Source organism: Bubalus kerabau, chromosome 11, assembly GCF_029407905.1.
Source record: "Bubalus kerabau isolate K-KA32 ecotype Philippines breed swamp buffalo chromosome 11, PCC_UOA_SB_1v2, whole genome shotgun sequence".
NCBI lineage: Eukaryota > Metazoa > Chordata > Mammalia > Artiodactyla > Bovidae > Bubalus > Bubalus kerabau.
Genome location: NC_073634.1, coordinates 40,849,115 through 40,861,579, shown reverse-complemented (window position 1 = coordinate 40,861,579; position 12,465 = coordinate 40,849,115). Strand labels below are relative to the sequence as shown.

General features: G+C 33.0%; 1 protein-coding gene across 7 annotated transcripts in view; it reads left to right on the top strand.

Moving 5' to 3' along the window:
* Nucleotides 1-12,465, top strand: part of CCDC88A (coiled-coil domain containing 88A) — a 117,066-nt gene that overhangs the window by 38,550 nt on the left and 66,051 nt on the right. For all 7 annotated transcript variants that reach the window (XM_055540137.1, XM_055540138.1, XM_055540136.1 and 4 more), the window contains exons 5-8: nucleotides 19-77; nucleotides 2,707-2,790; nucleotides 4,286-4,426; nucleotides 9,397-9,569. In XM_055540137.1, coding sequence (XP_055396112.1) covers nucleotides 19-77; nucleotides 2,707-2,790; nucleotides 4,286-4,426; nucleotides 9,397-9,569 — 457 coding nt within the window. The remainder of the gene's footprint in view (nucleotides 1-18; nucleotides 78-2,706; nucleotides 2,791-4,285; nucleotides 4,427-9,396; nucleotides 9,570-12,465) is intronic.

Here is a 12,465-nt window from a genome sequence, read left to right as displayed (position 1 = left end):
TAATTATTTTCATTTCAGAACAAGGCACAGAAGAAGTTAAAAAGTTGCTTTTGCTTTTACTGGGTTGTGCAGTTCAGGTAAGTTAAAATATTTCATATTTCTAATAAGTTTTTGTAAATTTTTGAGGCTCTACTTTCAGAAAGACTTAAAGGATGGGCCTTTGCTGTTCAGAGTCCATGTTAGAAATGTTAACATATCTGTATAAGCTAAGGAGATTCTGAAGAAAAACACTTTTTGTTATTTTATTTCAAATTTATTTATGTTATCAGATAGTCATATATGATAGCATAAATTATGTTTATGTTAATTTAATTCTTTTAATTAAAATTAATTTTTTAAAAAATACTGAGGCTTTTAAAGACCCCAGGCTTGACAAGTTCCCTAAAGGTACCCTGAAAACCTCTCCCAAAGCATCCTTATGACTTATGCGTGTATGTGTATGTGTTATTGAAGGGAAGAGGAGTGATGATCAAAAGGTAGAAATTACGAAGTCTCAATCATCTGCTGGCTTAGAAGTTAGTTACTGTAATAGAATTAGAAATCTCTTCAGTTCCCATAACACTTTAAGAACTGTATATAAAGAAAAAAGAGCTTAATTTTAAGTGGAAAAAGTTTGCTAATGCTTATTTAGTCTTCATGTGAGTCTTTATAATTGGAAGTAAAACTATTTGTAATTCTGTTTTTAACACCAGACTTTTTATGCTCTAGAACTGGGCTGTCAGTAGAATAGCCACTAGCCACATGTTGCTGTTTAAGCTTAAATTAATTATAATTAAATAAAATTACAATCTCAATTACTCATTTGCACTAGTTACATTTCAATACTCAGCCATAGGTAGCTCTTGAGTACTGTGTAGAACAACACTGATTTTCTGATTTTTCAGTTTCAAAATTTCTGTCTTCTCATTCTGTTTTCCATCTTGGTACTCTCTCCTTTCTAGCCTTCAAGAACCTATCAACTTCATCCTATATTCTTTAAGAAAGTCTAGCCTGTTTATTCTTTAAGAAAGTCTAGCCTTCTTAAAACTTCTAAAGTTTGAATAGAGGTGAGATTTAGTACAAATTTTAGGTATTTTAAGGGTAAAGGAAGAATTCTCATTGATTTGTGTTGAGATTGTGTTCAAGGGTGAGCTTTTAAAGATAGTATAAATATAAACAGTGGCTCCAGGACTTAGAAAAGGGAACTGTAGTATATGTTTAATTTAAACCTAAATCAGCCAGAGGTATGGCAGTTGAATTATGACTCTTCGTTGAGTCATAGTTATTATAACCCTGCCATTTAATGTATGCTCATTGGCTCAAACTATTTATTGGGCAACACTTTTGGAAGCATAAAATTTAAAAATTGGGGTTACCATACCTAAAAAGTTATTTTATATATGCTACAAAGGTACTATCTGAAAGTCATTCTTAATTGTTCTCACTATGCCTGTCAGATATTAGTCAGTAGACCAAAAATCTTGTTTTTAAACCTGGTAATTTTTATCACATGTTCCCCAAAACTCTGACTTCCTCGTTACAACTGAAAACTTTACATTTCTTGTAATTTAATTTTAAATATTTTTGTATTATCCTAATAATTTTGTTCTTATAGGATGAGGAACTTTCTGCACTGATAGAAATGTGCTTAATTAAGTTAAATTGTGTGGCAATAGAAATAGAATATTATAATGTAATATGTAGAGTATAAATCAGAACCTTACTAAGTTTCTTATTGACCAAAGACCCAATTTTTCTTTTTTGAGTTTAGTGCCTTCTAGTGAGTTCAGTAATTGGCCCAAAAGATGCAACTAAGCTAGACAAGGCAGTGCTGTCTATTTTGTATGCACTTCTCATTTGATAGCTGTAAAAATACAGTTACACAAACAGTTGGATTACAGTATAAGAGATGTAGAGGGAAGATAGAATAAAACAGTAAGATGCATGTTAAGCTCTTATTCAGTACTGATTGGAAAGGAAAAGATAAGGTTTGCATTATAACATTTTTAGTTTATATCAAGTTTTTTTTAACGTACACAATGAAGAATTGCTGCCTTTATTCCACTTGCTACATGTGTACTTGTATATACATTCTTAAATTTTGCCCCGGTAACTTTTTGTTAGAAACAGATCAAATATTTATTGTAATATCTTATATGTTTTGAACTGGGCCACAAAAAGAGATTGCTTTCATTGAGATTGATAGGATAAAGATGTGAGAATGAATTGTAAGCTTGAAGTAAAAATTGCTTAGAATTTTTTTTTCCAAGAAGAAAGGCTGTGTTGTTTGATGACAGCCAAAGACTGACTGAGCATTTTGGCTATATTCCGAATTCTGCCACTGACTCACTGTGTTTTTTGGCAAGTAACTTATCCTCCCTGAAACAAGTTCTTGATTCTTTACTTCTCTGTTTGTAAAGTTAGCATAATAATATTGTACTGACCTCACATGAGTTGTGTAATGATTACCTGCTTTAGAACTTTTCAGCATACAAGTAATATGGATTTTCAGTACCTTACTTTTTAAATAAATATTTCTAAATTTTAATCTTTTTATTAGGTAAGTATATTAGAGAGATCATTTAAATGCAAAACAAAACCCTCATTGTGCTGTTTAAACCCTCATTGTAGCCAAGCTTTTTAGCCTAATGAGTTTTTACTTATTTACAACATATTAACAACTACACCCTATAAAGTATGAGTGATTGTTCTATTCATTTCCCTTAGTGTCAGAAAAAAGAAGAATTTATTGAAAGAATTCAAGGTTTAGATTTTGATACGAAAGCAGCAGTTGCCGCGCATATTCAAGAGGTAATAATCTGTATAAAATGTTTATGTGTTTTTTATGAAGCTCATCATACATTATATTTGTATATCTCCCCAAATACTTAAAGTCATAACTTAAGCAAGAATAAATAAAAATCAAATATAGATGCACTGTGCTTTTAGGCAAATCGTCCTCTTTTCTTTAGACATAGCTTCTTAAGTGAATCATCTATAATGGCACAGTGCTGACTAGAGATGTACTGTTGACTTTATCCATAGGGGATATAGGCAGAACGTGTCATCTGAGGAATGTATATTTCTTTGTTAGACAGCATAGCATGCATGATATAGTGAATGGAAACAGCATAAAGTGGATCACTGGCTGTAATTCAAATTAAAGTGAGCTAAGGTAATGTATTATGTCATTCCAGTGATTTTGTTTTAATGAATGGGCACAGCAGAATTTCTATTGAAGATATTGCTTGAATTGTAAATACATTAGTGATTTGTAACATCCATGTAAAAGCTAACTATAGGACATAATGTGCAATGTCATTTGTTAAGTTTTTTTTTAAAGCTGTTTCTGCTTTTTTAAAAGCTATTTCTGCATCTGTCTAATCTTGGGCTTTTAATCTTGTATACTTATTAGTTTTTAGAACTACAGTGTGTTAAATTTTACATGTTGATTAGAGAGAACTAAGGAAATGGAAGGGGGAAGAGTTGTATTTAAATAATCTCTATTTAAATCACCTTGTGTTCCATATGTTATCTTTTCTGTTAGTTAATGTTCATAGAACTCTGCTTTCTTGTCAGTAATATGGTCAACAGTAAGCATATTAGTACATAACAAGATACAGTTTTGTTGGTAGTTTCCCTTTATATATATGTTTCCATTAGCTTTGTGATTTGTATTTTATTTTGAATAAATGTTAATGCCACATGTTACTGAATTTGCCACCATTCTTGCTGTTTATTGTGAAAATTAAAGCAAAATATCAGAATCACAGTGAGAAATGGAAAACAAGAAATAAGTATTTCACTTATATAACTTCTCCATTCTTTTAAAAATCTTTATTAGGAGTCCTTTTCTCCTAAGGTGCTATGATAGTGTCACCTCAGAAACTGTAAAAACTTTGCTTTTCAAGAATAAAATTGCAATAATATTATATAGTATAGGATTAGAAAAAACTTTTGCTTTTGATTTCAGTTACAATTAATTTAGTCTTATCTAAGGAAATGATCAATTGATTCTGTTAAAGCAGTTGTCAGAAATAATAGTATTACCTTTCCTTAGGAATGCCTTGAATTAAATCTTATTTTTTAGTTAGAAGGTAAAAATAAATTCATTTAAAGACTATTACTTAGTGAAAATAATTTTTAGTAGAAGCTTTTTCAGCATTCGTTAATTTCAAATGTTTTTATACATATTTACTTTTCATATTTTTATTATATGGGATATATAATATTTAACTTAATGTACTAAAATTTATTTTTAAGTATTAGCTATTTAAAAGTTGTTTATTTTGGTTGCTTTCTAAAGGTAACCCATAATCAGGAAAATGTGTTTGATCTACAATGGATGGAAGTGACTGATATGTCTCAGGAGGAAATAGAACCACTCTTGAAAAATATGGTATTGCATCTAAAAAGGCTTATAGATGAGAGAGATGAACATTCAGAGGTTTGTAAATTTCTTTTTGTATATTATGAAAGTTTCCTTTCCAAAAAACTTCAGAGATTTTTGAGAATTGATAGTCTGTTTCTTAGGGACAGGTAATAAGGTGCTATAAGTCTTTTGTGTAACACAGGAACCAGAAAGGATGCATAAGAGCCCCAAAGTGCTAGTAAACATATTGCAATTAGATTTTATTTTCCCCTTCCTTTTAAATTACTCTGATTTTGTTCTTCTGTGTTTTTTTAAAAACTCATCCCTATAGTTCTGGCAACAAGTATGAAACCAGAGTTCTGGAAAAAGTGTAAAACTAAAAATATCATTGATGTAAGTGGAAAAACCATTGCTTTTTCAAAGTTTAAGAATTTGATTAAGGTTAATTTTGTAGTTTCATTGCCACATTTTGAGACTGTAAAAAATGTGTTAATAAAAGGAGAATAACAGGTGTTCTGAATAAAATGTCCCACAAAAGTTCTCAAATTTTTGTAGCAATTTAATGAGGTGTGATTTTCAAAAAAGAATTATTATAAGCTCTTTTAAGAAAGGACTTTGCTTTTAAAAGGAGTAAAATTGCACCAGACTTTTTGGTTGCATTCTTTGAGAGCAGTTTATAATTTTTAGAGAAGTCTAGACATTAGTGCATGTGGTGGTGAGTAATATTTTCTTAATAGCAGACCAAAATACTCTGTCATTCTGGAGATTGTAAAATTTTGATCAGTCGTTCAATTTACATGAGAGAAACAGATTTGAGTTTATTTATGGAGAATTTGATTAGTCTTGGGACTAATGAAAGACTATATAGGAGAAATTTCTAGAGATGCTTTTGGAATAAAAAGCTTTCTCATTGCTCTATAAAATATATTCATTTCTGATGGGAATTTTTAGCTTTTCTTATGGCTTTAAAAGAGAAGAATATATAGGAAATAAACGTTTTTTTAAAGCAACAGCTAAATTTTAAGACAGTGAGACCAAAGGAAGAAAAGAATGAGTTTCAAAACATCCTTAGAATATATGAAACCACCTACCCTGAGATACTCAGATCACTTTATTTTCAGTCAGTCTTGAACCATATGCTGTATTTTCTTTTTTATATTAGTAATCTTTTTACTGTTTTAGTAAAACCACTTTCAGTACGTATCCTGGCGAGCAGTAGTACTCACACTGGGAGTTCAAGTGGGTATCCTAGCACTCAAATCCTCTACTTGCTGGCATAGCCAGAATTGGGCAGCCACAGGCTATCCACTGGGGGTGCTCCCCCTTGTCAGAACAGAGAGCCCTTTCCTCTGTTTTTATTGATCTTTTGTCATCATTGTTTCACTTTGATGTAGAAAGTATAATTTGGTCACATTGTTTTTAATTATACTTTTTTTTCCTTAATGCTATGAAACAAGGATCTCTTCAGTCATCTTTTGAAAGTGAAAGTGGCTCAGTTGTGTCAGACTCTTTGTAACCCTGTGGACTGTAGCCTGCCAGGCTCCTCTGTCCATGGAATTCTCCAGACCAGAATACTGGAGTGGGTAGCTGTTCCCTTCTCCAAGGGATCTTCCCAACCCAGGGTTTGAACCTGGGTCTCCTGCACTGCAGGCGGGTTCTTTACCATCTTAGCCACCAGGGAAGCCCAAGAGTACTGCAGTGGGTAGCATGTCCTCCAGCAGCATCTTCCCAGGCCAGGATCTTCTTTGACTATACTCCAGCAGGATCGTCTCCTTTTACTAAAAACTAGATATTTATTGTCACTGTTTAGGCCAAGCTTTGTATTGTAGATTTATTGTATACTTAATCTTAGTACATCTACACAATAATCTCATTTTATAGATGAAGATTCTAAAGTTCAGAGAGGTTAAGTGACTTGCCCATTCTAACTCCAACACTTGTGATCCTGACCTTTATAATACCTTTGCCTAAATCTCAGCTCTGATACTTTTCCTTAATGATGAATTCTGTAATTATCGTCACCTGAAATTTTTAGCCTTGTTGTATCGTATGTTCATTCTTCAACGTATATTGATAAATACCTACTTTTTGTAAGAACTTTTACTAGAGTATGTGAGAGCAACAGACTTTCAAAGAAGAACCAAAGATGGTTACAGTCTAATAGAGAAATTATTTTAATAAGTGAGTTAACTGTAATAAAAGTTGGTAAGTGACAAGTACCAAAAAAAGAGGCATGTATCTAACTGTTGTACTGTGTGTGTGTTAGTTGCTCAGTCGTGTCTGCCTCTTTGCGACCCCATGGACTGTATCCCGCCAGGCCTCTCTGTCCATTGAATTCTCCAGGCAAGAATTCTAGAGTGGGTTGCCATTTCCTTCTCCGAAATGTTGTACTATAGGAATTTAAAGAAGAAAGATTACTTGCAACTGGTAGTGGAATACCTAAGATTGGAAGGATCAGAGAAAGCTTTTCAGAAATTAAAAGTATGCCTTAACATTTCCTATCAGACTTTTGAAAATGTTTGGAGTTCTTGAGCTCAAGAAACTACCACTATTAGAGAAAAGGCAAAATGGAAAGTACCTCTGGGTACTCTCTTAATTCTTAACACTAGGTTTCTTTCTTTTTATTTTATTTATTTATTTTTAATTTATTTTAGTTGGAGGCTAATTACTTTACGATATTGTAGTGGTTTTTGCCATTCAGTGATATGAATCAGCCATGGGTTTACATGTGTTCCCCATCCTGAACCCCTCTCCCACCTCCCTCCCCATGGTTTCTTTCTTTTTAAAAAATATTTTGCATCCATAGATCTTTTGTGCTCTGTTTGTTTTTAACTGGAAATTGTTGATATACTTTAATTTTACCACCTGCTAATTTCAAATATAATATGTATCTTCAGTACTTTTCTTGAGTTTTCTGTTTTGTGAATAATTTGGTTAAATATTTTTGAGCAGCTTTTTGTATTCACTACTCTGCTGGATAACATCAGGGATACAAAGGAAGTATAAGGAAGGTTGTATCTGATTTATTTTAAAAAAGCACATTGTAAATGAAAAATAAGGTGGCATGTAATTAAGTACTAGTTTGTGTATGAAACAGATATTTAGTAATTACTATATGCAGATACTGATGGTTCACAGGTAAAGAATTGTCTACAAATGCCGGAGACATGGGAGACGCAAGTTCAGTTGCTGGGTCAGAAAGATCCCCTGGAGGAGGAAATGGCAACCCACTCCAGTATTCTTGCCTGAAAAAATCCCATGAACAGAGGAGCCTAGCGAGCTACAGTCCAGAGTCACAAAGAATCAGACATGACTGAGCACAGACACACACACATGTATGCAGGTACTTTTGTTAAAGACAAGAGATGTTATAAGGCAATATTAAAGATAATTGAGACAGTAAGAAAATAGGCAAATAAAAGCTGACTCCGTGAAGTTTGAGCTTGGGCTGCTGTGGAAATTAGTAACACTATTCACAGAGGCAGTGGAGTTGGGCTGGACATACTAAGTAGTAGATAGACAAGATGAAGTAGTGTCAGTGAGCAAACCATCCTTCAAAACGTAACATTGAAAGAGAAATAGAAGGATAATAAAGGGGAAAATGTGATTTTTTTCCCTTCCCTAGATAGTAGAAACTTGTATGTCTTTGAAGAACAAGGAGAAAAAAGCAATAGGAAGAGAGAAACTGAAAATGTTACAGAAGTAAGGAATATGTGTTGGGAATAAGAGATGCATAAAAATGGAGGAACTTATTGCAGGTGGTTCTGTTTCTTTGACAAATTGAAGGAGAGTTCATTTGTTGGAAGCAATGATAGCAGTTTGTAGTTGAGGGCTTATGTAGAGAAAAGGGAATATATTTACGTCTGCCTTTATGGGAAAATTTTGCCAGGAAACGATCAAGATTTTCAGTGAAAGAATTGATGGACATTGGAAAGAGCTTAATTGAAAGTGGATGACAACTTCTGTAGTAGGGCTGTATTTTATTTGTTCAGTTTTTTTAGAGTTCTTTATCACCTTGGAACAGGAATAGAAAAATTGATAGTAGGTAAGGAAAATGACATAGCATTTTAAGTCAGACTTGAATTTGTGTTATATTCGTGTGTAACTTAAAGTTATTTAATCTATATGTGCCTCAGTTTCCTTAGGTCTAAAATAGATGTACAGCCTCTGTTGCCAATTATAGTATTGGATGGGATCTTGTTGGATCTAGCTAGGAGTTCTATAAATATTTGTTCCCTTTTGTTTTTTCCCCGAAGAGTGAACAAACCATAGTCAAAGAGTGACATAGTAGTGTTAAATTAGAAAGTAAGGGTGACATTTAACAGCCTAATTGCAGTTTCAGGCCAAATAGGAGCTCTAGAGTAGCCAAGAATAATCTGTTTGACTGGGCAGAAGGGGAGAGTTGAGTGATTGGAGGTTCAGGCATAGGAATGGTGATATAGGAGTAATGTTCTAGTAAAGAAGGCTAAGGAACTATATTTTTTATTTTTTAAACTTGAAATTAGCCTCTTGTGCTACTGGTTACTGTATTGGACAGAACAGTTACAGACATACTAATCCTGAGTTAATTCCTTTACTGTGTCAACAAATCTTCTATGCCTTTCCAACAGTTGCTATTTGTTCTACATGTTTTACCACAATTTATTAATTTTTGTTAAAACACTGGGAAGGGAAAAAAGTATTGTTTTTGTGTTATCTACTAAATAACTCAACCATGTACTGTTGAATGAAACTTTTTTAAAAAATGACAGCTAAATATGTCAAAGTTAAGGGACTTACCTGGCGGTGCTGTCTTTAAGTCACCATGCAAGGGGTGTGCGTTTGATCCCTGGTTGGGGAACTTAGATCCCACGTGCTGTGTGGCATAGTCAAAAAACAAAAAGTTCACCATTAATGATAAAGATATTAAATAAATAAGACATTTTTGACCAATGCATTCTTTCTGATATTGTAGTATAATACTTAGAATTAGTGACTAGTGTTGTGTATTTGGTTCTCTGATATGTAAAATACTAAAAGGGCTTCTGTGGTTTCTGTTTCCTTAGACTATTGTAGAACTCTCTGAAGAGCGGGATGGTCTTCATTTTCTACCCCATGCCTCTTCATCTGCACAGTCACCTTGTGGTTCTCCAGGCATGAAGCGAACAGAAAGTCGACAACATCTGTCAGTGGAGCTGGCAGATGCTAAGGCCAAGATAAGAAGGCTTAGGCAGGAATTGTAAGTTGCTACTTTTCAAGGCTCGTTGAATTTATATGGTTGCAAAGGTGACCTAAATGCAATGTTTTTAGGCTTATGAAATTGCGTGGTTCCCAGTTGCTAGGCTATGGCACAGTTTTCAGTAGTATTTGTCAAAATGAAGACACTATCAAAGTTTTCTTAATGCTAAATCTTATCAACTTAAAGGATGCCCTTTATCCTGTATCTATGTACTTCCTATTCTTCTAGTGTTAGGATGTCCTTTCTTTTATAAAATAATGTTTTTCCTTTGCAAATTAAGGTCTGCTTAATTTTTTTATTTTTTCATTCCATGAAATCCAAAATACAACCACTGATACAGATGGTTAAGTTTAGCTTTTTCAAAATTAATGTTATAAAATGAATTTTTGGTGTACAGTATTACAGAAAAATGATTTTGTGTATCTTCTGCATGGAGTAATTGAAATGCCTGAGTCACATACTTAAAAATGGTAAATATTCAGATTGGCTAGTGCTGATAAAATTAATATATTTATTTAACTTTCAAAAATCATTACAGGAAAATCAGTATAAATGTCACATTGGTGAATAACTTGTAAAGACCCAACCAGTCTCTGCTGGAGATTTTTTTATATTGCACTTTAAAAAACAAAGGAGTTGTGTGTTATAGGCTTTTTCTTTCCTTGTTTTTTCATTTTTTGGGGGGGGTTTGTTTTCTTGGAATTTAGGCTTTGGGGTGTAGATTTTAAATTTAAAACCACCATATAGCAATTAAGTTTATTGATTGTTTAAAGCAGTTAGTTTTGAGAAAGTGGTTGAATGTGCAAGGTAGAAAAAATATACAGTCCATAGGAAAATTTGAAAACAAGAAAATACAGCTTTCATTGTGAATGTCTGCAGTATTATGTATCTGTTGAAGTGAATACGCCCAAGATATTCTATAAACAGCTGCACCATGAAAATTAGGGAAGAGATTGCTGTTATTAGTTTGACTGGCAGTTAATGGGTAGCCTAAACAGTGAACACTAGTTCGTTCCATATAATTTAGCACAATCTTCTTCAGTCTTTAGATAAAGCATGCAATTAGAACTGCAGTGATGGCTGTGAATTCATTTAACATTTTGCACTATATTAAAATTTGATTTTAAAATAAAATTTACTTGAGCATAGTGTTATTAAAATTCAGACAATTTAAAGAGATTAGTAAAATTTGGTCTCATGCTGACTGGAAAATATAAATGAATATTTTTAATGAAAAAATAAATATGCCAGATATAGCAAGTTTTCTCAGTAACTAGCATTACATCAAATACCATCTATATCGTTTGTTGTCCTTTGAAAGTGTGTTCCTTCATGGGTTTCTTCTGTTAACATCTGTTTTAAGTGTTTTTGTTGGGATAGATCTTTACTAAAGTGATGGAAGTGTGGAATCATGGCAGATAAAAATAGTTTAGGTTGCCTTATACCTAATGGAAAGAAATAATTGTAATAAGAACATGCAGATTGATAGCGTGCTTGTGGTACATCATAATATAATTGCTTTCGATTTATTACACTTTCAGTTAATTACACTTTCGAGTAAAAGTGTAATTTGGAATTTGGATGGAAGAAGAAGTAATTCCTTATAAATTTCACTTTTATGCAATAGTTAACACTATCAAATGCTTCCTATAATAATTCTCTTTGTCTCCATGGATCCGATGTTTCCAAAGAGTTTTTTAACTCATGCAAATTATTATTTTTTTTTTTTAGGAAAAAAACAGCTTTATTGAAATATAATTCATATATCAGAAAATTGAACCTTTTAAAGTGTGCAATTCAGTGATTTTTAGTTTATTCTTAGAGTTGTTCAATCATCCCATGCCATCTAATATTAAGACATTTTCGTCACCCCAGAAAGAAACTGCATACCCATCAACAGTCACTGCATCACCTTTGACCTTTGGCTCCTCAAAACCACTAATATACTTCCTATTTCTATAGATTTGTCTATTCTAGACATTTCATATATATAAATGGACTCATACATTATGTGGCCTTTTATTTCTGGCTTCTTTCACTTAGCATAATGTTGTCAAGATTCATCCATGTTGTACGATAGCAGTACTTCATTCCTTTTGATGGTTGAATAATACTCTTTTTTATGAACATTCTACATTTTGATTACTCATTTATGAGTTGATGGACGTTTGGATTGTATTCTACTTTTTGGCTATTTAAATAATGCTCCTATGAACATTCATGTGTGTTTATTTGTATAGACATATATTTTCATTTCTCTTGGGTATTTACTGAGTTGTGGAAATTCTTGGTCATATAGTAGCTCTGTGTTTAACCTTTCGAGGAACTGTCAAACTATTTGGCTGTACCATTTTACATCACCACCAGCAAAGTATGAGGCCTCTAGTGTCTCTGCATCCTCAGCAATACCTGTTATTATACGCCCTTTTATTACAACCATAGATTTGATTTGCATTTCCATGACTAATAATGTTGAGTCTCTTTTCATGTGCTTATTGGCCATTTGTGTATCTTCTTTGGAGAGATGTTTATTCAGTTCCTTTGCCCATTTTTAAGTTGAATTTTGAGATAAACTTTTAATCAGTTCAGTTCAGTCACTCAGTCGTGTCTGACTCTTTGCGACCCCATGGACCACAACATGCCAGGCCTCCTGGTCCGTCATAAAATTATATGAAAACTGGAGGGATATTAGAAATCTGTATACCCCACAGTTGAGAGTAAGTGAATTTTATTCACTTTTGACTTGGGGGAGAAAAGGGAGTGGTGTCAGGAAAAGTTCATAGAGATAGTAACATTTCACCTGATGTTAGGCATTAAGTAAGTTGAAAAGGCTCAGATGGGTAGAAGCAGAAGAAACAGCAGCAATAGAATATGAAGAGGGACAAGGGGAAATGAA